This window comes from Mustela nivalis (genome assembly GCF_964662115.1).
Source record: "Mustela nivalis genome assembly, chromosome: 20".
Taxonomy (NCBI): domain Eukaryota; kingdom Metazoa; phylum Chordata; class Mammalia; order Carnivora; family Mustelidae; genus Mustela; species Mustela nivalis.
The window spans coordinates 24,185,546-24,211,772 of NC_139039.1; the positions used below are offsets into that span (position 1 = coordinate 24,185,546).

General features: G+C 38.7%; 1 protein-coding gene across 3 annotated transcripts in view; it reads left to right on the forward strand.

Annotated features, from left to right (window-relative positions):
- Positions 1-16,487: 16,487 nt before the first annotated feature.
- Positions 16,488-26,227, forward strand: part of ERI1 (exoribonuclease 1) — a 110,961-nt gene continuing 101,221 nt past the window's right edge. For 2 of the 3 annotated variants that reach the window (XM_082715538.1, XM_082715537.1), the window contains exons 1-3: positions 16,503-16,767; positions 21,141-21,319; positions 24,610-24,820. In XM_082715538.1, coding sequence (XP_082571664.1) covers positions 16,660-16,767; positions 21,141-21,319; positions 24,610-24,820 — 498 coding nt within the window. In that variant the 5' untranslated portion in view covers positions 16,503-16,659. Of the gene's footprint in view, positions 16,768-21,140; positions 21,320-24,609; positions 24,821-26,227 lie in introns of all 3 variants that reach the window. The other variant, XM_082715536.1, reaches the window with a different exon arrangement.

Below are 26,227 nucleotides of genomic sequence, written 5' to 3' on the forward strand. Positions count from 1 at the left end.
TTAACCCACTGAGCCCCAGGTGCCCTTGAATCCTGTTTTGAAAGCCCTTTAGGGTGGTCTGCCTTACAACTCACTTTGATATTTAATATCTATGGTCTTCATGCCTTAGTCAAAACTGGGAAATGTAAAAAACCCATTTTTATATCCTTTATGTATTCATAATGAGCATTTGTAACCATGCTTAGTAAATATTAGCTATTACTACTATCCTGGATGGAACACAAGAGATGTGGGTAGTTTCAAATAAATAAGTAGAACCAGAACAAAAGAATTAATCATATCGTCTTTTTCTAACAAATAGCCTTGGATAATCAATTTGATATTGTGGAGTATCTTTTCCAGTTTATTTTCAGAGCAGAAGAAATTTTCCTCTATCTGGAATGAATTAACTACAGTTTAACTAAGCAGAACAATGGATTCGTGACCTCTTAATTCTAGTCAGTGATGCTATGAAATTGAACCACACTAAGCAAAGGTGTGTGTGGTGGAAACTGTGGCCAGTATGGGATAAGCAAGTGTATAGGGCTATGGTATATCCTGCAATGAAGATGATGGAAAGATTGGGATCCAGCTCCTTTGGCAATACAGTGATTATCACGATGGCAAATGTAGGAAGGAAATTGGATGGTGCTGACCATACTCTTGGAATCATTCCCTCATGGTTGACTTTTCTAGAGAAAAGGCTTACTGCTTTTTTAAATGGAAATATTTTCGTAGATTGGGAAAGACATGATTTTTTTTTTTTTGGTTATGTAACTACAGTTTCTTTTTTTATATTTTCTTTCCCAAGGAATAATAAAAAGCTTACTGGATTTGGAATAGGGGATATAGTTCTAATTGTACCAGTCAGCTGCCAGCTATGAGAACCGGAGATAAATGTTCTCCAAATCTCTTGGCACTTATTTTCCTCCTCCATCAAGTGGGACCACAGACCTGCCCTAACTCACAGAGCTGGGTTTTGTTTTTTTTTTTTAAGATTTTATTTATTTATTTGACAGACAGAGATCACAAGTAGGCGGCAGAGGAGGGGGGGAGCAGGCTCCCAGCCGAGCAGAGAGCCTGATGCATGCGGGGCTCAGGTCTCGATCCCAGAACCCTGGGATCATGACCTGAGCCAAAGGCAGAGGCTTTAACCCACTAAACCACCCAGGCGCCCCTCTTCCAGAGCTGTTTTGAAGGATCTGATTGGCAATATGTATAAAAATACCAACAGTACTATTTCATCTTTACTGAAAGTATTTGCTAAGTACATCAAAGGAACAAGTTTTCCTGTTGTGTTTGGATTGAGATCTGCTAAAGATAAATTTTATACTGAATAGGGTGAAATAGAAAGCAAAGCCTCAGAGAGCCTGGAGTTTTCGAACTAACAGAAGCACCTACATAAGAATATAATCAGTCAGTTGACATGTGCCTGGTGAGTTCATTTACCGTAGTAGGCAAATTCCAATTTCTTCAATCAATATAATCTACAGAACAAAAAATTAATTCAATATTTTTTATAATAGTGTGCTCATCGCTTATTTTATGACTGAAAATCACGTTTCCAGGAGATTGAACGAGAGCTAAGTTTTTAAAAGTTAAGTATCCATGGATTATCTTGAGAAAGTTTGTTTCTTTTCAATAAATACAAGTGATAGATCCTGCGTTAAGATATAAACTTAAATAAGACAGCTGAGTGAGGAGACAGTAGGGTTCATGGAAATTGAGAGAGCATGGTGGGGATACAGGAATAAGCACACAACTATATAGAGAATAATGGGAACTGGGTTTTTACTGTGGGAGTAAGAGATAACATATATGAGAGGAAGAGATGAACTCTGAGGTGCTGGGTTAAAGCTGGTGGTGTTGGGTGCCTGGGCGGCTCAGTGGGTTAAGCCTCTGCCTTCGGCTCAGGTCGTGATCTCAGGGTCCTGGGATCGAGTCCCAGGTTGGGCTCTCTGCTCAGTGGGGAGCCTGCTTCCTTCTCTCTCTGCCTGCCTCTCTGCCTATTTGTGATCTCTCTCTGTCAAATAAATAAAAAAATAAAATCTTAAAAAAAAAAAAACAACCTGGTAGTGTTGATGTGAACTCATAGTTTATATAGATAAAGATAGATAAACACAGAAATAGTTATATAGATTATGTGTATATCGTCTAGCTCTGTTCATGATGGGGCTCATACAGTGGAATCCCAGTAGAAATGAGTACATGGTTTCCAAATATTATTCTTCATTGAAATGAACCAGGACTCTAATTTAGAGAAATGGCTGATTCCAGGACCAGGGCAAGTAAATACACAGAGTACTTGAAACATTTTGTTGCACAGAAAGTTGGGAACAACAATGGAAACATGCCAAAAAGGACATAGAACTGGCTTAAAGGGAATCCTTTGGGCAGATGTGGGTCAATTTTGGCATTAAAAAGTTGCTAGGATAGATTACAACCCCTTGAATAAAATAGGAAGCCACGAGTTCCCACTGACGTCAATAGACAAATACATCGGTTTGGTACAGTCATGGAAAATAGTAACACAGTATGGGTGTTCCTCAAGAAATTAAAAATAGGATTACCAAATAACTAAGCAATCCCACTCCTGGTTATATATGCAAAAGAAAAGAAACCACTATTTTAAGACAAGATCTGAGTGTGTTCTTGTTGGGGTACACATTTATGCATGTAGAAGTGCTGGAGCAGCTCATCTGAAGCTTGCACTCACTGGCTCAAACATTGACTGAAGATTAAAGAGGGGGGGAGGGTCCCAGATGTCTCAGTTGGTTAAATATCTACTTTCATCTCAGGTCATGATCTGGGAGTCCCGAATTGAGCCACAAGTTGGACTCCCTACTCAGCAAGGACTCTGCTTCTCCTTCTGCCCCTCTCCATGCTTGTGCACTCATGTGCTGGTGCTCTCATAAGAAAATCTTTTAAAAGGGGGGGGGGCATGAAGAAAGTGAGAGAAAAGGAGTGAAACTGGGAAATCTAGGTGAAGTGGAAGATGCTTCTTTTGCTTGAGCTTATTTGTTTTGATCTCTATCTTTTATGTAACAGACTCTCATCAGATGTCTGGTAATCCTTTGTGGTCTAGTCAAAAGTAAGAGTGAGTATGTGAGTTTCACTAGAAGGAGACGTTGGTGGGGAGGCCACTGGGGAAACCCTGATGTCAGTATCTTTAAATATTGTCTTTTTCGAGGGCCAGATTCCTCCAGGAAAGAGTCAACTAATCTCCCAACTACAGGGTAAAGGTCTAACTGCTGCCTTCTGGGGACCAAGTTGGGGGAAAGCTCTCTTAATCCCCATCAATGAAAATAAGCATCCAGACTTCTGCCACCATGAAGGAGGGTCTAGGGCTCTAATTTCTTCTCAAACAACTCTAACCTTGGTCTTCCTGATATTAGGTCTTCTCTCCTTTTACCTGCAGTCCTAGACTTGTTGCTATAAATTAAAGGGCCTAGGAATTGTGCCCTTCGCGGATTTTGCTGTGTAAATATAGTTGGTTTCTCAGCTTTCTCATTGACAGCTTGGGATTTTGTTCAGTCACTTACCAGTGATCTATCCGTTCTTCAGCTTCCAAAATTGTTGCTATTATTTCCTCTCCTACTTGCTTAATCCTTGTAGGTTTAGGTCTTAAAACAAAACACTTCCTATTTTTAATGTTTGCTCAAGAGGGAAGAAAATTAAATTCACATGTTCAAGCCACCACTGGAACCTGGAAATTCCATGTGCCTACTCATTTTCTAAGGTTCAGTTCTTCTGTGAAACATTCTTCTCACTTATTTGCCCTTAGCAGAGTTAATCCTGTCCTTCATTACACTCAAATACTTTGTGTGGTACAAAACAAACTGGATCCTAATCCATTTACTTACGTATGCCTCTCTCCCCAGAGAAAGTATAAATTGTAAGAGGTTAGGACCCTGTTTTATCAACTGCACCTATCAAAACAACAAGCGCTCCAAAAATGTTTGCTATATTCAGGAATGTATAATTAGATTCCAGATAGGGTAGTAATGAGACTTTTTAAAAACTTAAACACTTATTCAGATGCATGTTCTACCAAACACATTTCAATTCCTCTTTTTTTGATGTCTTCCCAAACTAAAACTGGAAACTCTTAACATCGCCACAGCATACAAACCGGTTCATACACGATAGAGTAAATTTTGGTTTGACTGCCCTCTGGTGGCATTTCAAGAAACTAACTTCTTTTACAGCCTGTGAATCATCAAGAAAGTAGGAGGATGTTTGGTGCTATTGTTATTAACTCAATGGGATGCATGACTCTATTTTCTCAACTGAGCATACATGAATTTTGCAATCAGAGAAAAGCTATAATTTTCAAAATAATATGATGAGTTTATGATATAATATAAGGATATTAGGAAGTTAACAAAAGTATAAATATATGAGCTCTTAGAATATAATCTGTTTCTGTTGTTTACTATATTTTTATTATTTCTCAATCTGACTCAGTTGAATTATTATAACCCTCAAATGAATTATTTATAATTCAAATGGTAAACATTTGAAGTACTTCGTAATAGAAAATCCATTTTATTTTACCTACAAAACACCCAAATTGATTTTCTTCTGCTCAATTTCAAAATAAATCTGAAATCTTTAATATGCATGCTTAGGCATGTTTATTTCAACAAAGACATTTGGGACACCTGGGTGGCTCAGTGAGTTGAGTGTCCAAATCTTGATTTCAGGTTAGGTTGTAGGCTCAGAGTCTTGAGATTGAGCCCCATGCTGGGCTCTACATTCAGCGCACAGTCTGTTGGAGATGCCCTCTCCTTCTCCCTCTGCCCCTCCCATGCTCCCTCCCTCTCTCTTTCAAATAAATTAATCAATTAAAAAAATAAAGACATATAAAATGTGCAAAATAAACTTCCTTGTATGATCTGTTTAACAAAAGTGGCAAAATTTGTACATACCTCCCCTGTCACTGAGTTGTCGTGCAGGTCAGTGCTTGTCAGCAAGGATACATGTCCCCATTCTGTGGGTAGAACAGAAGACCCTATTTGCTTTATACTCAAGATGAGACAGGACATGATTTATACCAGGTCACACAAATGCTTCTAAGTAATTACATGATACTATGCAAGAAGAAAAAGGACAAGGAATTAAACTATAAATTATATATATAAATGTGCATACATATATAAAGTATATGTATGTATGAAATTATATGTTGTTTATGTAATATTAAAGTAATTATAATTTGGGATACCTGGCTGGCTCAGTTGGTAGAACATGCAACTCTTGATCTAAGGTTTGAAAGTTCAAGCCCCATGTTGGGAGTAGAGATTACTTAAAAATAAGATCTTAAAAAAAATAATTATTTGTCTAATAAGTTATATAACTATATGCAATAATATATCTTACATCTAAATAACATAGGTAAATATAATTTATTTATATATACTATATACATGCATACATACATATTGAAACTGAATAAAATTATTTAAACTTTAAATTTTTTCTATAGCAAAGGAGTTCTGTCAAGCAAATATAAGGAAAGTGGGTATTATCAGATGGGAGTCACAGAAGATAAAGATAATAGAGACAACCCCCACCCCTCCCAGTCCTCCTAAGAGCAGAAACAGCACTTGCACAAGTTTAATCAATCTGGGCCCAGTTTTTCAGATCCTGCATGGTCAAAATTGGTCATTTTTATGGCCCAATGAATCTATGTTTTCCATTCTTATTTTTCCAAATAAGCATTTTTATTTCAGTTATCCTGGTCTTGCTCTTACTGTTTTATACTGGAAATGGTCAGAGCAGATAACTTATCTTTTGGTTTTTAACTGGTTGAACCAAGTAGAGCCCCATCTGAGCCTGACAGACAGGACTGCACACCCCCCAGTCGCTGTAAGCATTGAGCCAGATGTACTAGCTGAATAGGATCTGAGGGTTGTCTCCACTGGAAAAAAGAGGAGCGCGCTTTATACGCAAAGAAGGGTGTGCATGGATATCTGTGTTCACCAGGATTGTGGCAGAGACTATCAACTGACCAAATATTTGACCTCCTCTTTTTCAACGACCAAGACAATATTTTTGCCAGCCTCTTCTGTGACTAGTGTGTGGTTATGTGATTAAGTTTCAACAGATGGCATCTAAGCATAAACAATATGCATGACTTCCCGTGTGACTTTAAAAGGAAATGCACACTCTCCCTCTCAATCTCCCCTTTTCCACTGGCTGGAAGGCACACAGAATACCAAGAACATTGGGATGAGGTCAACATACTCTGTATGATGGAGTAACAAGATAGAAGGACCCTGGGCCCTTGACATCTTTGCATTATAGAGCAAAACTTGAACTTCGTCGTCGTCTTTTTTTTTTTTTTTTTTTTAAGATTTTAGTTATTTATTTGAGAGAGAGAAAACATGAGTGTGTGGAGGGGAGGAGCAGTGGAACAGGGAGAAACAGACTCCCCATAAGCAGGGAGCCTGACATGGGGCTCAATCCCAAGACCCCAGGATCACGACCTGGGGCCAGAGGCAGGTACTCAACTGACTGAGCCACCCAGGCACCCCTTTGAACTTCTGAGAGAAATAAAATTTTATGTCATTTTAGCTACTGCTATTTAACTGCTATTTTTCCTTACACAGTCAAATCTTTATTCTAACAAACACGCCAAGGAAGGAAGCAGAGCTCATAAAGGGCAGAATCTAACAAAGTCTGGAAACTCATGGGAAACATTCTGGAGAAGGGAAATTTAATCTCTAACATAACGAATGAGAGAAATTAGCTGGAGAATCCCTGAGATGAGAATCAGCACAGAGGTACTGAAAGAAGTTAAGTATGGGAAGGACAGAGAAGATATTTCATGCTAAGCCTACAGAGATAACCAGGTCATTCTGTGCTTTGTAGCCATCTAAGGGAGGTGAAGAAGATGAAAAGTCAAAAGTAAATCCCTTGTTTCTGGTCAGAAAAACTGTGCGGATTGTAGAACCATTTATTGAGAAAAGAAATGACAGAGAAGTGGCAGGTTTTGGTTGGAAGATGATGAATTCACTTTTCGAAATGTTGAGTTTGATGTGTTTGTGAGTAGGCAATTAGTTACGTGGATCTGGAGCTCAGAATTAAGGACTTGTGTAGAAATGTAAGTTTGGGAATCACTGGCAAGTGGACAGTAAATAAAGATAGAAGAATGAGGGACGCCTGGGTGGCTCAGTTGGTTGGACGACTGCCTTCGGCTCAGGTCATGATCCTGGAGTCCCGGGATCGAGTCCCGCATCGGGCTCCCAGCTCCACGGGGAGTCTGCTTCTCTCTCTGACCTTCTCCTCATTCATGCTCTCTCTCACTGTCTCTCTCTCAAATAAATAAATAAAATCTTAAAAAAAAAAAAAAAAGAAAGATAGAAGAATGCTAAGAACACTTAGGGTGAGGATCCATACTGAGAAAGAATTATAAGAGAAAAGAAAAGGGCCTAAGATCCAGCCCTGACAGAATTCCTGCTTTATTTTTTTAAGATTTTATTTATTTATTTGAGAGACAGAGAGAGAAAGAGAGAGAGTGAACAGGGGGAAGGGCAGAAGGAGAGAGAGAAGCAGACTTCCCACTGAGCAGGGAGCTCTATGTGGGGCTTGATCCCTCTGGGATCAAAACCTGAGCTGAAGGCACTCAACCCACTGCACCGCCCAGGTGCCCCAGAATTCCTGCTTTAAATAACTGAATACAAGAGAGGGGACTGACCACGGAGATTGAGAAGGAATGGATGAAGCGAAAGGAAGGAACCAGGCAAGTGTGTTGTCATAGAGACAAAGCAAGAAACTGTTTCAGCAAATAAATAATGGACAACAATTTTCAATGCTGTTGAAAGCTCATGTAGGATGATCTCCCAAAAAAAGCCTGTTGGGTTTAATTTAACCACAGGGAGACAATGGGTGACCTCAAAGGAAAAGTAAAAGCCCTAGACTATAAAGGTGGAGTCCAAACTCTGGAAGATTATATAGAGAGTGGACAGTGTAGAAAAAGAGACACTTCTTTCAAGAGGTGTAGCTCCAAAGGGGGAGGGGGGGTTAAAGAGAAAGAGAGAGAGAGAGAGAGAGAGAGAGAGGGCAGCAGCTGTAGGACTTCTGAGTTTGAGAGAAGTGTTTGGTTTGGCTTGGTTTGGTTTCTAAGTTGGAAATTTTTGAGTTGAGTCCATTTAAATATAGAAGGGGAAGTTTCACTTGCAAGGAAAAGATGGAAAACACAGAAGAGAGAATGGATTATACAAAATTTAAACTTTCTGAGAATGTAGGAGTGGAGGGGAATTCAGACAACATGTACTCATATTCATTCAGAAATTGAGGAAGGGAAGAATGGATGGATGGATTTTTCAGGGCTGGGACTAGGGTGAAGCCAATGAGACACTCAGTCACAAAATATAAGGAAGCACCAAAAACTCAATAATTAGGATAGACACTATTTCAGTGTAATAAATAAAAATTAATGCAAAAAATTGATGATGAACAAAATATTAAAATGTTAAAGACAAGACCAGTTGTGGGTAAGTGAAGATTTCAAGGAGGAAAGCTAAAGTTGTTTCCTTCAGAAGGTTTCTACTGTCTTTGTGAAGCAGGAGGTGAGTGTAAGCAGGAAGTAGGTTGGAGGTTGGGGGTGAGAGCAGAGGTTTACAGTAGGAGTTGTGAAGACGGAAGGCAAGATGAGGTGAGAAACATGCTAGGGTTGCCAGGGAATACTAGCACTCAGATGATGGGGTGATCCTTAATTTACCGTAGCACGAATCTACCTGTTGTGTGACCTCTAAGGTATCTCTCAGAACTCAGAGCAAGTATGCAGAAGGTAGACAGATTTATCACCATGGGGTTTTTTTAGGGAAATGAATTTAAGATGTTGTAAAGAAGTTTAATTATGATAATGGACCACAGAACCTTAGGTGGTGAGGGAGAAAGTCAAAACATGAGAAGTAAGCTAAACCAGACATGAAATTATAGCTCCAAAATATAATGTAAATGCCATTTGTTGTGGGCTGAATTGTGTATCCCCCAAATTCATATACTGAAGTCTTAACTGCTGTCTTCCAAAACGTAACTGTTTTAGAAGGCAGGGGTCTTTAAAGAAGTAATTAAGTTAAATTCATTAGGGTGGGCCCCAACCCAGTATATCTGGTGTGCTTACCAGAAGAGGAAATGTGGACATAGACATTTACAGAGAAAAGACCATGTGAAAACATATGGAGAAGATGGCGTCTACAAGCCAAGGAGAGAGGCCTCAGAAGAAACCAAGCGTGGCACACACCTTGATCTTGGACTTCCAGTCTTCGAAATTATAAGAAAATAAAGTGCTGGGGCGTCTGTGAGGCTCAGTGGGTTAAAGCCTCTGCCTTCAGCTCAGGTCATGATCCCAGAGTCCTGGGATTGAGCCCCGCATCAGGCTCTCTGTTTGGCTGGGAGCCTGCTTCCCGCAACACCCCCGCCCCGCCTGCCTCTCTGCCTACTTGTGATCTCTGTCTGTCAAATAAATAAATAAAATGTTTAAAAAAGAAAAACAGAAAAGAAAGTGCTGTTTTTTAAGCTATCCAGTCTGGGATACTTTGCCATGGTATCCCTAGGAAACTAATACACTGTATATCTTAATATTATAGAAATAATGAAGTAGTTTCATAACTCATTAGCTTCCTTCCTTTCCCATGAACCCCAGAAAAATTCTAGAATTAAGAAAAATGCATGGATCTGAGAAATGAACAATCACACTACAACAAAAGGAGAAATTCCTTGGGAGTCTGAAGGTAGTTTTGAAATGGTGTGGGAGGCACAGGTGTTTATTTGGGGGGGGGGTCATACTGGGGTAGCGGGCAACAGGGAGCAGCCATGGAAGGCTCAGACGACACCAGCAGGAACATCCTAAACCTGCCCATGTCTTACATCAGGCTAGAAGCATTAGGGCACCTGGCAGGGAAATAGACTTGATGAAAATAAGACACGCAGTCCAGCTCACTTGAGACATTGACTTCTTCACCCTTCTCTTGCACCCCAAGTCCCAGAGTTGATGGATTATGAACTGGGGAGTTGGTCTCTCAAAGATATTTCTTCCCAACAGAGTAAAGGTAAAACTTTCAAAGAGTAGTTGCCCAGTGGAGTGGCAATAAATGAAAGTGATTAGCACTAATTTTGTGGTGATTAGAGCTCAGTGACTTTCTTCTTAAATTCACCTGGAGGGTCACACATGCCTCTTCCCCAATTTCACATTACCGGAAGTTCCCATGGGCACATGAGCTCACAAGCCCAAATAATTTGAAAAAGTTATTTTGGAGGAGCAAAGAGACCATAAAATGAAGATAAAAAACTGAATCATAATTATTAGAACAGATGAACCAAAATTTAAAATATGCATGATGAGTATACTTAAGGAGATAAAGGAAGATATTAGCAATATGAACAAGATATCATTTGAAAGTGGAAATATAAGTTATGAAAAAAGAGAAATTCTGAAGAGGGAGATAGTACAGTTCTGGCCTCGACAAGGTGGGGGTGCTGCCACAAAGACACTGGCAGGCATGACAGATGGCTTGGTATACAGGCTCCTGACTAAAATTTTCAAGGTTTTCTAAAAATCCACAAGCCACTAAAATTGTTCTTTTTGATTCTTCTACTGTTTTATTCAAGCTGCTGGCTAACCATATACCCCAAACATGTGTACCAATCACTCCTTCCAGAATGTCTCTGGCCTTGTCCCTCTCTCTAGTCTTTTAAGTTCAGTTTTTGTTGTTGTTTCTTAATAATAGTCTAATGACTGCCTTCCTCATATAACTAAATTCCTGAAGCAAATTAACTGAAGGTCCCCCCCGCCACATTAATCTTTGACTAAATAGAATAATAGGAGGGAAAAAACAAAAATAAGAAAAATAGCAGGGTGGATGCAGATGGAAAATAAGTTAGAGATTTGTAAAATCAGATTGAGGAGCTTGCTGAGAAGGCAGAGCACAAATATACACATGGAAAGTATAAAAAGAAAGATAACAGATATGGAGGCATGGTAGGTAGAAGCAGAATGCCAATATCCGGATATATTATGAGTCCCAGATAGGAGGGAGGAAATGGATAAGAAGATACATTTTCAGAAATAATGGAGGCTAGTTTTCCTAAATTAAGGAAAAATGAAAGTCTTCTGGTTGAAAGAAATCACAGAAAACAAAATAGACAAAAAAAAAAAAAGAAAGAAAGAAAGAAAATTCTTACCTAGATTCACTGTGGAGAATTTTTTTTTTTAAAGTGCTCCAGTGAGTGGTGGGTGGCAGAGGAGCAGAGGAAGCTGGAGAGAGACTCCTAAGTGGGCTCTACACCCCGCATGGAGGCCAATTGGCGGGGGTGGGGAGGCTGGATCTCAGGAACTAAGCCAAAATCAAGAGTTGGAAGCATAACTGAATGAGCCACCCAAGTGCCCTCATTGTGGAGAAATTTAAGAACATCAATGGCAGGGAGCACCTGGGTGACGCAGTGGGTTAAGCCTCTGCCTTCAGCTCAGGTCATGATCTCAGGGTCCTGGGATCGAGCCCCACATCGGGCTCTCTGCTCAGCAGGGAGCCTGCTTTCCCCTCTCTCTCTGCCTCCTGCTCTGCCAACTTGTGACTTCTCTGTCAAATAAATAAATAAAATCTTAAAAAAAAAAAGAACATCAATGACAAAAATAAAATATGTGTCATTTCCAGCGAAAGAACAGGTCGTTTAAAAAAGAGCAAGAATCATGTTGATATTCAAGGCAACATTAGATGTAAGAAGAAAATAAAGTAGTATACTTAAAATATTGAAGGAAAAGACCTTGGAACCTGCAGAAAATATTAAACTTAATAGAGAAGATTTATTTATATGCAATTCCCATGAGATCAGCACTAGTGCCATTACTGTTAACAAATTATCAAGTCTCTGGCCAATGCCATAAGAAAGAAAAAGATAAAAGCGGTCCAAGTGTAGGACAAGTAAAGAAAGCTAAAACATTTTTTGCAGAAATAGTCATCTAGGGGTGCCTGGGTGGCTCAGTGGGTTAAGTCTCTGCCTTTGGCTCAGGTCATGATTTCTGGGTCCTGGGATCGAGCCCCGCATCAGGCTCTCTGCTCAGTGGGGAGCCTGCTTCCCCCTCACTCTCTGCCTACTTGTGATCTCTTTCTCTCTCTTTCTGTCAAATGAATAAATAAAATCTTAAAAAAAAAAGAAATAGTCATCCAACATAGAAAAAAACAATAGAATTTTGAAAAATTATCAAAATTCATAATAAAGTTTAGGAATTATAAAAAATTAGTAGTATTTTTTCACCACAAATAGCCAACCTAAAGTAAAAAAAAATTACACCATTCATAATACCAACAAAAATCATAATGTATCCAGGAATTAATTTAACCAAGAAATAAAGACTTTTAAGGACAAAATAAAAACACTATAAAGACTTATAAAGTTACTTGAATAAATAGTTATCCTTTCGAATAGGATGACTTAATATGTCAGTTCTCCTCAAATTAATCTAGTGAATTCAATTTTAATAAAAAATTTTGCTGAATTTTTGAGGAGCAATAAACTTGTCCTAAGATGTATGTAAAACATCAAAAATCCATAAATAGCTAAGACAATCTTGAAAAAAAAGAGTAATTTCTTTTAGAAGATATTAAGACATAACAGACCCAAGCCATAAAAACAGCAGGGAAGGTATAAGAAAGCACAGGGAAAGGTATAAAAACAGATACCACCGATAGAACAGAGAAGGGTGCTCAAATACAAACCTAAACATAGAACAAAAAACACAACTTGTGGCACCAGGCAGCAAGGAACAAATGACTTAGAAACAATGAATTCTGCAAAGTTCATGTATTTAGTTCAGCCTAGGACAATTTACAAACTCCACTATCTAACAATATCTATACACAGATCTGTCACTGACAGTGGGTAATCCAGGAGCAGGTACTTTTTTTTTTTTTTTTTGGCTCGGCTTAATAAGAGAATAGCCAACTCTAAAACCTCTCTTTTAGCTTCTGCAATACCTCGAACATTCAGGGAGGCTTTCTTCCGTAGCTATCCAACTACAGCACATATCTTCTTAGGCTGAAAGCACTAGGATCACTGATGTTTCTACTTCAGTGTTATGTGGAAAGTAACACAAAGTCAACATTTAAAAACATCTGTGTCTCCTACATGCAGATATCATATAATCAAAGAAAAGTATGGGACACTGTAGTATTTCTTGAACATTCCAGGCACATACTCAGCTCAGGGCCTTTTTACTTGTTACTTGCTCTGCCTGAAATTCTCTTAGTCAATATCCTCACAGTTCACTCCTTCATTCCTCACCTCCTTCACATCATCAGGGAAACCTCCCATAACCACTCTATTTAAAATTGCAACCACTAAAAATAAATAAATAAATAAAATAAAATTGCAACCACCTCCTGCCCTCCACCCCAAGGACAACCTCTTATTCCCCTTACCTGCTTAATTTTTCTCCATAGTATAAACACTGTGCTCATTTCTTTTGTTCATTGTCTAAATCCAGTTCTTGAATGTAAACTCCAGTAGCACATATATATATATTTTATTTTGTTCAATGCTCACTCCTGGCACATACAATGTGCTTAATAAATTATTTGTTGAATAATTGAATGGTTATTGTATCTTATTCCCATACATACAGACAACTATACTAAGGTATAAGCACCTCATTTGCAATGTAGATAAATATTACTCCTTGATGGTGAAACTTCTTAACAGCTGACATACATATACCAAAAAGTTCAAGTGGAACAGTTTTAACTAGTGCTTATTAATGTTAATATAATGTGGATCCTGACTGTTTACTGGGTTTTCTCCTCCTTTGAGAGAAAAAGCATTTTCTAGGTGACAGAGAGATTAGTAAATTTCATCAATTTCTGCAGTTGTGTGTCAAAACTCAGTCATAATCTAAAGAGAAAATGAACAAATCTGGCAAAAGAGTATTGGTTTAGTTGTATCTTAGAAATCTTTATAATTTCTGAGTCTCTAACTTTAGCTTGTAAACACAAAGGTAGATCTGTAGTTATGAGGAAAAACATGCAGTCCACGAAGGAGGAAGCTGGTGATAGCAGAAATAAAACATTTGTAGTAGACTTCCAATAGTGTCCCTTTTTCTGTTAGGGAATTTTGTCTTCACCAAGGCCAAGTAACTTGAATTGATGCTGTACTTCAACTATTTCTATAAGAATGCTGAATAACAAACCACCCCAGTGGCTTACAAAAAGCATTTATTTTTCTTCCTCACAGGTCTGCAAGTCGGCTGAGAGGACTCTTATTTCAGGATGTGGCTTTCCTAGGCTTGTTGGAAAAAATCTTTGTTTCACCCTCCCGAATGTAGGATTCCAAGCTGACAGTTGGCTTTGTTTTTGCAATTTAAAGTTACCATTCATTACTTTTGGTTTTAGAGTTTCTAATGAGAAGTCTATAAAAATTCTTATTGTGCTATATACCTTTTTTTCTCTAGCTACTTCTAAGATTTTTCTTTTTATTACTGTTTTTACCAGTATGATTATGATGTGGCCTGCTGTAGTCTTTGTATTTATCAGCACCTGGCTCTGGGGGTGGGAGAGGGTCCAAAACAGATCAGGTTAGGCCACACACCACTGACAAAATCCAAAGGCAGAGAAACTAGACGTAGTAAAAGAAGGAAATTTATTTCAGTGAGGCCAACAGGAAATCTTCCCAGAGTCTTGATGCCAGTGGACTAGCATCTCAAAGATGTCTTCCAAATGCTGAAAATACTTCTAGGTTTATAAGGAAAATGTGGGACAAAGGTGGGAAGTGAAGGTCAAGTCAACACTGTCTTGAAGTCAATCATGGGTGGGGTCTTGCTGGCTCCAGGCAGTCCTGCTTGAGGGGGTACTTTAAGTTCCCACCAGAGAATACTTTGCCCTCAGGGTTTTCTGCCTGAGTTAGGAGGTAAGCTGGCAAGAAGTTACTTAGAAAGTTTGAGGACAAAAGGGAGGCAGTTGAAGTCCTCTTTCAAAAATTATTATTTTTTTTAATATTGTCCCATAGGTCACAGAGGCTCTGTTAATTTTTTTCCATTTTATTTTCTCTGTGTGTCATTTTGGATTGCTTCTCCTGCTAGGTCTTCATTACTTCTTCTTCTTCTTTTTTTTTTTTCACAGTGCTAAATGTGCTACCCACCCTCTCTAGAGATTTTTTAAAAATTTCAGACATTATCATTTTCATCTCCAGAAATTCTATTTGCTTTAAAAACAACAACAACAACAACAACAACAACAACAATTCTTTCTTCTCCCATCATTTCCCCCTTTAAATCTTTGAGCATATTGGGTACATTTATAATAGATGGTTAAAGTCTTTGTCAGTGCCACCATTTGTGTCATTTCTGGGTATGTTTCTATTGTCTGATTTATTTCGATTTATCTTCCTCCTTATTTGGGATGTCTATTAACTTTTAACTGGTGGATGCCTGATATTTTCAACGTAATGTTGTTGAGTCCTGAGTTTTGTTGTAGTCTCTCAGAATTAGCCTCTGCTCTGGTAGGCAGTCAGGTGAGTTACTGAGCAGTTTGATCCTTTGGGGGCTTGAAGGGTCTACAACAGCTTTTCCTCCAGACCCCAGAGTCTAAGGCTAGTTTACCTCACAACGAAGGCACGACACTTCTGGGGTCTCTACACACGTTTTCAACAGTTTCTTCACTCTGGCTGCGGGGCACTCAAACGAGTCCTAGTGCTGGGTGAGCTTTGAGAATTGCTGGGCTGACTGCTCCTCCTAACTGCGCTTTCTGGGCCTTGTGGAGTGGCACATGACCTACCCGCGAATTCTTATTCAGCTGAAGATTCCAGGGTATTCCTCGCTAGATTCTGAAGCTCTTTCTCCATGAGCTCTGCCTCATACACTCCAACCAGCTTGGCCTCCCCCAATTCCCTCAACTCCGGTCCTTGTCTTTTCAACTCAGTTAAGGCTTCTGTCTGTCTTCCTAGGGAAATCCAAGGTTTTTTCGGAGTTCCCCTTCCGGGCACCTAACTGGGAACTGCCTTTGGGCAGAAAGCCATATATTCATCTTGTTTGCTTTTCTCTCAGGTCCAGCAGTCCAGAACTTCCTATAGCCCAATGTCTGAGAACAGCTGTTTTAATATATTTTGCTCAAATATATGTTTTTTTTTTTTTTTTTTTTTTTTTACTAAGTCCAGTCCCATCTTCTTTTGCCAGGTGCGGACCTCTTAAACTCCTCACGGAAAAATGTAAAATTGTTGTAGAGATGTTTTTTTGCCACGGTTAAAGTTCACCTCTCTCCACAGCACGCCTCGTTTTTCTCCTTAGGAAATACGGCGATGAGATCGTGTACTCCGGCGGGATCTTCCAGTGACTAGTCTAGGCTCTTGCGAAATGGCCAAAGACACCCGCAGGCTCGCCTCGCCGCGCCGCGACACCAACACCCATACTGTCCCGCGCGCGCCTCCCTCACTTTCTTCCTCCCTCCCGCGTCGGCCGACGCGCGAGCGTTCCCCGCGCGCCTGCTCACTGCGCCTGCGCGGCGTGTGGACGCCACACGCTCCCGGAAGTGGGAGGTGTCCGCTCGAGTTTGTGTGGCCGCCGCCGCGGGAACGCGAGCCCGGTAATTTTTCAACGGAGAAAGGCGAGGCTTTCGGGCTTGGCCGAGTGAGAGTGAGTGAGCGAGTGTCGGGCTCCAGCCCCTCTCTTTTTACGTGACAGCCGGCATGGAGCATGAGCGGAGCAAACAGCCTAGCAGCGAGGCCGTGGCTCCCGCGCGGCTGGAGTCGCCCCGGTCGGAGTGTGGGGAGGAGCCGCAGCATCCGAATCCCGAGGTGAGTCCGCCCGCGCCCGGCAGTCGGTGTCCGGCCCTTCCATATGCCCGCGTCCCTGTCTTCGAGGGTGTCCCGCAGCAGCCTCAGCCTGCGTGCCCTTCCACCCCAGCCCCGGCAGCTTTCCCTGTCCCCACCTCCGGTACCATGGTTGTCACTGAGCCCCCTCTCGCCGGAATTACCCTCGGGATGTGAGAAAATAGTCAAGAAGAGAAGTGTGTGAACTGGGTTTTTTTTTTTTTTTTTTATAAGTTCTGCTGGGAATTCTGCTCTGATATTCTGTGCGCGCTGTCGCTGTGGTCATTCTCTCCAGCCCTTAGAGATAATTGATAGGTTATGTTTTTAAAAAGCGCACCCTGTGCTCTAGGTATGTCATTTCTTAAGACCTGAAGCCCTTGGCCTCCCAGACTTCACGGAAGGTGGTTGTCCCTGTTAGTTGGAGATTTTGCCCATTTGCTACAATTTCATATCGACCTATCGGGTGACTTATTTTCCATAATGATTTTGACAGATCATTGGTAGATCTTAGTTACAGAGCAAAATTGTGAAGACGGCCTTCAAACTTATTTATTCGTCCTATTGGACAGAGATAATAAATTATTGTTTGACCAGCGCTGCAGATTGTAAATAATACTAAAATTGGTTATTTCATTTCAGGAATGTATTTTGAGCACTTCCTAGAATGGGTACTTGCAGGAGGCGTCCTTGTTCTCGCTCTTGGATCTGGTCAAGGTCTTCATATAGCGGCTAGAATGATCTTAATAACATAAATCTGACTGGGTTTCTTCCCTTCCTAAGTTTTCAGTTTGCTGTCCTGCAAGACCTGGCTGCGGCCGCCAGTGCTGAATTCATCTCACACAGTTCTTCCCTTTTGCTCTCAGAGCTCTTGGCTTCATTGTTTGTTTGTTTGTTTTATGGTGGATGGTCTTTTTCATTAAGGATCTTTGTATTTTCCCATTGCCCTGCATGCTCTTCTTTGGGATCTTTGCATAGTTACTGCATTCTCTTTAAGATACTACTTTCAAAGAGACCTTCCAGGCCCCTTCTCTCTAAAGAAACACTTTTCCACCCACCTCCCTCTTCAATCTGAGATCTTCATCATGTAAGTTGCTTTAGAAATATTGACTGTACTTCATTATATTTGAAAGTCTTAAAACTTTGAGATAAAGCGACTTAAAACTTAGATCTATCTTCCAAATTGGTTTTAGTGACTCCTATTTGTTAAAAACCCATTGTTGGATACCATTAATAAATGGTGATACAGTTTTTTTTTCAATCTCAGAGCATTTTGTTGGAACTCAGCTAAGTACATTTTCATTATCCCTAATATCCATTGTTTTTGTAAACTAATAGTGGTTGCATTTTTTATATTTTTAAGCAAGTAGGTTCCAATTTAATCAGAACTCTTCTTTTGGAAGAATTTTAATCAAGTTAAATTATACTTCTAAGGTCTTTTTTTGTGTGTGTAGTTGCAGAAGTTTTTTTGTTTGTTTTGTGGGTAATGCATTTTTGGGCAATAAAATAATGAAAACATTCCCCAAATAACTATTTTAAAAATGTTCTTGCCACAGAGAAAAGTTTCTTTTTATCTTGTTATTAAAACATATTTTATTTCATGTTGAAATAACAAGTTGTGTTTGTTAAAAGGAATCTTCTGAATTTCAAACTATTAATCCCTTTCTCATCACAGAAAATGACAGCAATTTTGGAATACCTGCCTTTAAATGAAAATATGTCACTTGAAGTCGAAAAACATTTTTAAGTACTTAAGACAAGATAGTAAGCCTCTTTTTGGTATAAAAGATTTTTATAATCATTTTCCATAATGTAAATATCTTCTTATTTGGGATAATATAAATTATACAGCCATTTACTTGAATACAGGAAAATTGCAGAATGCCACAACACCGAAAGTGAATATTCCTCCCCATACTATGGAATCTGTCCACCCTTTCCTCATTGTATGTCCAGGACTTTATGTGAAGTATTTCAGGTGGACATAGACATTGGGGAGTATCAATCTATATATTATTTAGTATCAATCTATGTATTATCAATCTATGTATTACTTAGTATATCAATCCATGCATTATTTAGTATCAGTCTATTATTTAGTAAACTAATTATGCATTTTAGTAGCTTAATAATAGAGATGAGATTTTTAATATTTTCTTTCTGCTCCTTAGTGGATTGACTTCAGCACCTTTGGAAACCATTAGTGTAGAGCTTAAATTTGGGAGAAGGCACTGATCACTGAGAACTGGACCCCGATGCCCTGAGCTTCACTGAAAGAGCCAGAGTTGGTGAAAGAGCCAGAGTTGGATCTGGGAGAGGAAGCAGATCTTCTGTTATGGAAACCATGATTTATAGCAAATTTATAAGAGGTCTTAGTGTTCTTTGTAGGTAATTTTTGTAGCTACACTCTTAGATAAGAATTAAGCAGGCGAATCAGAGAGAGAGGACTTAGCCAAAGAGTAAATTTGCTTAAATTGACTGAGCCTTCTGTTTTGGTAGACAAACTGTTAACTCACTGTTGACCTAAATTTTAACCTGACTGAAGATGAAGTTTAAAATTTAATGTAAATTTAAAGACACAAGATAAATTATCTTGATTAGATTCTAGTGATAAAATAGCTAGGTATTATAAATTTAACATATTATCAAAAGCTAGTTATTTCCTCAGCTTTAGTCAAAGATCAGTGTAATAAAGCTTTTTAAAGAATTTGTCAACAAGGAACTTCAATATAGTTACTCTTATTTATGGACAATTCGGATATTGGGATTGCTGATATCTTCCTCTGACGAGATAGGAGTAATTCTTGAGTATCTAGCATAATACCAAGCATTGCATTTCTAGTAAATGTGTGTTATACTAAATTGAGAACTTTGAGTGGGAAGTAGTTCCTGACCATTAGGATTAGTGCTAAGTCAGGATCTTTGGCCTGACCATGGCTATCCCTTCTTAATCTGTCATTAAAGTTCATGTGGGGACAATGTGGTAAATTATAACTAAGTTAACAAATTTTAAAATACATTAATGGTAAGTTCCAAAGTCTTTTTGAAATTCTGAAACATACCTAATATTTGTGACATTGCATTTGGAAAATAATTAACTTATAAATGGAACTCTGTTACTTAACATATTAATAATTTGGTACTACCTGTGGAGTGATTATAGTTATGTTTTTTTATACAAAGATTTTGATTTAAGGAAAGAGGGAGGATTTATGATGCAGTAACTGTAGTTCTTCTGAATAATTGGTACAATGTGAGTTTTAGAAATTGTGTGTTTTGAAACTAAATATATTTCCTCCTTTGCTTTGGGTTCTAGGAAGTTTTGAGCTAGATTTCTATCTAGCCCATTTTGTTTTTATATTGGGCAATTTCTGTTAAGTTAGTGAAATGAAGTCAGGTTAAAAATTTCTGTGGGGGCACCTGTGTGGTTCAGTCTCTTCAGTGTCAGACTCTTGATTTTGGCTCAGGTCATGATCTTAGGGTTGTGGACTCAAGCCCTGCATCAAGCTCTGTGCTCAGTGGAGGACTTTGCTTGATATTCTCTCTCCCTCTGCCCCTACCCTTCTCACACATGCTCATTCATGCTCCCTCTCTCTCAAATAAAATCTTTTTAAAAAATTCTCAGGAAGTCACTGACTTACACATGCATAATGCTGTAAAAGGTCATTTAAAAATTTGTTTGTAAATTGTAGATTGTCATTTGTGAAAAGGTCTGTTCTATAGTCTATGATACGGTAATAAAATTTCCATTAATTGCACAGTGGGTATGGTGTTGGGAGCTGATATACATAATCTCATTTAATCCTTATAATAACCTTGTTTATTTTAAAACAGTTTTTAAAGATTTTATTTCTTTATTAGAGAGCTTACGGGGGGGAGGGGCAGAGGAAGAGGGACAAGCAGACTCCCTGCTGAGCAGGACACAGGGGAGCTGAAGTCAGATGCTTAGCCGACTGAGCTACCCAGGTACCCCTATAATAACCTTGTTTAAATGCTGTTTACCATTACCAAATGCCAAGTGTCACTTGGAATAGTATTATTATTATTATTCTTTATTTTATGGATAAGGAAACTGAAGATCAGAGGCTAATAAGTAACTATCCAAGGTCTTGCTGCTAGTAAATGGTCAGCTAGGGCTCTGTTTTGAAGTGCTCCCAATACCAGTGCTATTTTTACTTAGCTTCATTTCCTTTAAGATATCTCATGACTTAGAACAGCAGGGTAAATTGTATTGGAAACACGTCTTTCTTCTTTCTGTGTACTTTTCATTGCACATGTAGCATGAGTAGGCCTAAGGAGTTTGAATCTTTAAGTTGTTTGTATTAATTATGTGCTGTACCTTTTTTTTTTTTTTTTGGTAGAAAAAGCAACGATGTAGATTCGATGGCCAAGAAACAAAAGAGTCTATGTTCATTACCTCCAGTGCAAGTGATTTCAGTGACCCAGTTTACAAAGAGATTGCTATTACAAATGGATGCATTAATAGAATGAGTAAGGAAGAACTCAGAGCTAAACTTTCAGAATTCAAGCTTGAAACCAGGTAATTAAAAATAACTTTTTAAAAATTTAAAAGTAGTACATGTTCACTGTAGAAAATCTTGAGAACACTGAAAAACTAACAGTCATCTATAATCCTACCATAAAGAGATCATTATTAACAATTCAGATAACAGCTGTAATTTATATTCTTAAAGTATATTTATGTGCAACTCTGATTACTTCTGACAGTCTCTTAGGTGATAGACTAAGATTGCTGAGTTGAAGTCTGAATATTTTGACAATCTACCAATAATGTGTAGGAGTAGCTATCTTATTACTACATATATTTTAAATCTTTTTAGTTACTCATTTGATTGATGGTTAATTACATCTCATTAATGCGATTGGAGGTGTGTGTGTGTGTGTGTGTATTATGTTGTGTTATTTTTATAAAGAGGGTTTCTTTGAAACTAGGTAATTTAAAAAAATCACTTACCAGGAAATATTTTTTTCTGTTTTAGTTTCTGAAAGTATGCAGAATGATAGTATATCTATGTTTAACTGTATATTAAAAGAGAAAATAATGTAGCTTAGCAAATTCTGTGTGTGGGGGGGGGTTCAGTGAGATGTATACATACTCAGTTTTTTTTTTTTTTAAGATTTATTTATTTGACAGAGAGAGAGATATCACAAGTAGGCAGAAAGGCAGAGAGAGAGAGGGGGAAGCAGGCTCCCTGCTGACCAGAGAGCCCAATGTGGGGCTCGATCCCAGGACCCTGAGAACTGACCTGAGCTGAGGCAGAGACTTAACCCACTGAGCCACCCAGATGCCCCCTATACTCAGCTTTTAGTAATTTTTTGCAAATTGAATCACTTTATTTCAACTTGGGGCATGAGGTAAGAATGAACTTTGGAATCCAGAAAAGCATGCTTATTTTTGATGGACAATTCAGTTGTCAGGCATTGATAAAAAAAATTGACTGCATGCAGTAAATGTTATTTTTTATTGCATGCAATAAAAGTTCTTGTTTCTGGGTCCCCCTGTATCCTTTTTCTCTTTTAGGCAAGATTCCTCTTCTTTGCTTTGAAATAGAGCTTCACTACTTTTCAAAAGAGCACACATGTACTTTTTTCCCTTTTAGATTGTCTATATATAACTTGTGAAGAAAGATTTTACTTCATTTCCCCCGACTCTATGATGAAGATATAGTTTGTGAAAATTTTCTGAGCAAAATTTTTGTCATTTCCAGAAGTGAAGATCACTTGCTTACTTGTGACTTTGCATGGCAGTTAGAGATCTAATTATATGTTTGTACATTTATTCAACTAGCATTTGCTGATTTCTAAGCACTGCACTGGGCATTAAAGTTATAAAAGTAAAATGGATATGTACATTCCCCACTTTGGAAAGCAGACAGTCTTTGGGGAACACGCACAGACAATCACAGGACAGTGTGACCAGTGCTGTGTTGGAGGTCTGGCCGAGCACAGCATGCAAATAAAGAAGAGAGTCTGTCTTAGGAATTCAGGAGTGATGATTGAATTGATAGGCCATACAGAAAAGGAATGGAGGGTAGTTGAGGCAGAAGGAATTCAAAACTAATTTCTGTAGGTATGTTTTCTGCTAAATAATCTTGCTTTTTCATCAGCTGTTATATGACCAAAATTACAAAACAAGAAAGTGTATCACATATTAGACAGTGGCTCATGCAGTGTTTTGTCTGCAGTGTTCGATGTACCGTGGGGAGTGGGAGCATCTGAAGATGATACAGAAATGATAGGATGTAGGCAAATTGTGAAGGAACTGTATGCCGAAGTCTGTTTAACGTATAAGCACAAGGGAGCCACTCAGGGTATTATAGCAGGAAAGTGGCATTAGTGGATAGTTCTCAAAGTGGGGTAAAGAATGAAAAGGAGGGTTGTGGCATTAGAAGCATTTGAGAGAGTCTAGGGAAGGGAGCTCATGGGAGCCACACCAGAGACAATTCAGGAGAAGCAGATTCTGAATTCTTTTCTGAGTTAGAATTGGCAAAAGTGGTGATTATTTGGATGTGGATGGCAAAGGAGGTATTAAAGGCGACAAGTCTCTCCCTGGAGCACCTGGTTATTGTTCCTGTTGCCATTAGGTTTGCGGGCACCCCTTAAAGTAAGTGCAGCTTCTCCAAGAAAGAAAGAGAAATTAAGACGAAGGAATCCAGAGCTGCCCCATGACATAGAGGTCACTCACAGTACCTTAATATGAAGGGGCTTAAGGGATTTCCCTCCTAGATTTTGGTAATTTAGAAAATCTCAAGCAAATAAACATATTAAACCATTTTGCCTTAAAGCACTTGGTTGTCGGTGTTCTCATGAATAGGATTCCTTTTCATTGGTAGTTTAGAAAGGAAAATAAAAGCTTAAAATTTTTTTTAATAGTCACTAATCAGTGATGTGACCAAAATTCCCGAGTTGTTGCTATGCACTAATTGCAATTTAGATCTGCTTATTTTTACTGCCATTTTGTATATATGAGCTGTTAATATAAGGACGCTAACAAGTAACACTGAAACAAGTCAGCACCGGTCATGGCTTTTAATTTTTAGTACATATAGTTTGAAGAACATGACCGCAATTACCAACCATTGTTATCTATTTAGAGCAACCCTTTCTCCACCCACCAATTGTGAGACATATATTTTAAAAATACCTATAATTTCCTGAATTAAATTCTACTCATGGTACATGAAGAAACCTACTTCCAGTTAAGAACCTACAAGGTATGACAAAGTTCTTCTAGAAGTGGTTTATACTAGGTTATCTTCTAAATGAGTTTTCCTAGTTAAGTAGCTAATAGACATTCAACTTTACATACTAAGCTCATAGAGCTTTCATATTCATATGAATATCTTAGTTGTTTAACCTATAAAAGCCAAAAGAAAGGTATGAGACAACATAAATGTTCCATATACCTAAATGTTCTTATTCTGAAATATGTGTTTTGGCCCATAGAATAGTTCAACATTAATTTCAGTTTTTGCAATGTGTATATCATCTTGGTGTATAAGGCAATGCAGCTTTGTAGGTGGTGTATGCTAACAAGGCTTATGGTTTGAAATACTAGAATAGGAGAAAGCTCTTATGTACTACAAAAATGAAAAGTTACTTGGGAAGGAAAATACTGATGCTGTATTACTTTTGATTTTAATTCTTTGCTAATTTAGCCTTAAGTCTTGCTTTCTTTACATTTATTTTACCTAATGTTTGCTAAATTGTGCTGCGACTGCCAGTGTTCCACACAGTGCCAGCAGATAAGACTTCAGATTCGTGATTGTAAAATTCACCTGAGAGTTCATTTTCTTCTTCTTTCCTTAGAGGAGTAAAGGATGTGCTAAAGAAAAGGCTGAAAAACTATTACAAGAAGCAGAAGCTCATGTTGAAAGAGGGCAGTTGTGCTGACAGCTACTACGACTACATTTGTATCATTGATTTCGAAGCCACTTGTGAAGAGGGCAACCCACCTGAATTTATACATGAAATAATTGAATTTCCTGTGGTTTTACTGAATACCCATACCTTAGAAATAGTAAGTGAATTGTTGTATTTCAGTTTTATTCTTAGCAGCAACTCTCCTGGGGTTCTCAGTAGAGCAGGCATCCCATTTGCTATTTTAAAGCTAGAATGAGAATTCTAAAGTGGGCTGTTTGCTCTTGTATACTTTGTATCAGCTTGATTGATAGAAAAGCTGTAATGAAGTAATTTCAGAGGCTACTTCTCTCCTTTTCTAATAGCTAAAATTATAGTGGTTTTTTTTTCCCGTTTGCTTGGAACACATTCTTGGCTGGCCGTCAGAATCTCCTAGGGAGTGAGGGGAAATGCCTGGCCCTCATCCCAGAGGTTCTGATTTAGTTGTCCTGTGGTGGAACCCCTCATATCAGCATGTTTTTAAACTTCTTAGTTGACATGCAGTCTGGGTTGAGAACCGGTGCTATAGATGACTGTATGCTGTGATCTCTAAAAATGGCAAATTACGGAAATCACCTTTCAACTTAGAACTGGCCATCTTTCTAGTGAGAAGTCTAGGGTGCGATGACACTCCTAAACCTTGGCCTCAAGACCTATAATGTATGTGCTTTACGTACTTGCTGTCACTGCAGTGTTAGTTCAGGAAGTCAGCAGGAATTCCCCAGACACTGCTCTTTGCCGTGTAAAATCTGAGCAATGTTGTATTAGCATCCAGAAGTTACTTCTGTGCTGTTCCCCAGTTGGCACCAACACGTTGGGAGCAAGTATAAAAAGGCTTATGTATTAAAATGCATAGATCTTTTTCGTAGTGTTGTTCAGAGCCTCTTAGTTATAATCAGACTATTAATTTAATTTTCTTGTCCAAAGAAGATTAAAGTCAATAAATTAAAAGGAAAAATGACAGCTGTGAAGGTAATAATCTTGTATAACTCAACCAGATTTCACTTTCTCTTTCTTACTCAAGGACATTGCTCTTGCAATTCTTTTCTCTCATTTAGACAGTAATGATTTATTGCTTTCTACTGTATTGTTCCCATCACATACCTGTTACTTTTCACACCATGAAAAGCTTTCACTCTATGCTACTTCCCTGCCAGCTACCCTATTCATTTGTTCTTTGAAAAAGGTACCTACTGCTCTTTCCTCTCATTCTCTCTCAAATCCAGTCTTCAATCCCATCATTCCATTAAAATCACTCATTAGTGTCATCTTGGATCTCTACCTAAGTCCTGGTGTAAGAGACCACTCTTTCCTTGAAACATTTTTTGCAAGTGACTATCAGTACACCTCATTCTCTTGATTTGTCTCCAGTGTTACTCAGTTCAAAACCGAGGAATCATCCTTGACTTCTGTTTCTCTCCCATCATACGTCCAGACCAACAGCAACTCCCGTTTGCTCTGCCTTCAGAATACATACAGACCCCAGCCACTTAACTGCAGTGCTGTGACTGTAGTCTGAGCCCCCATA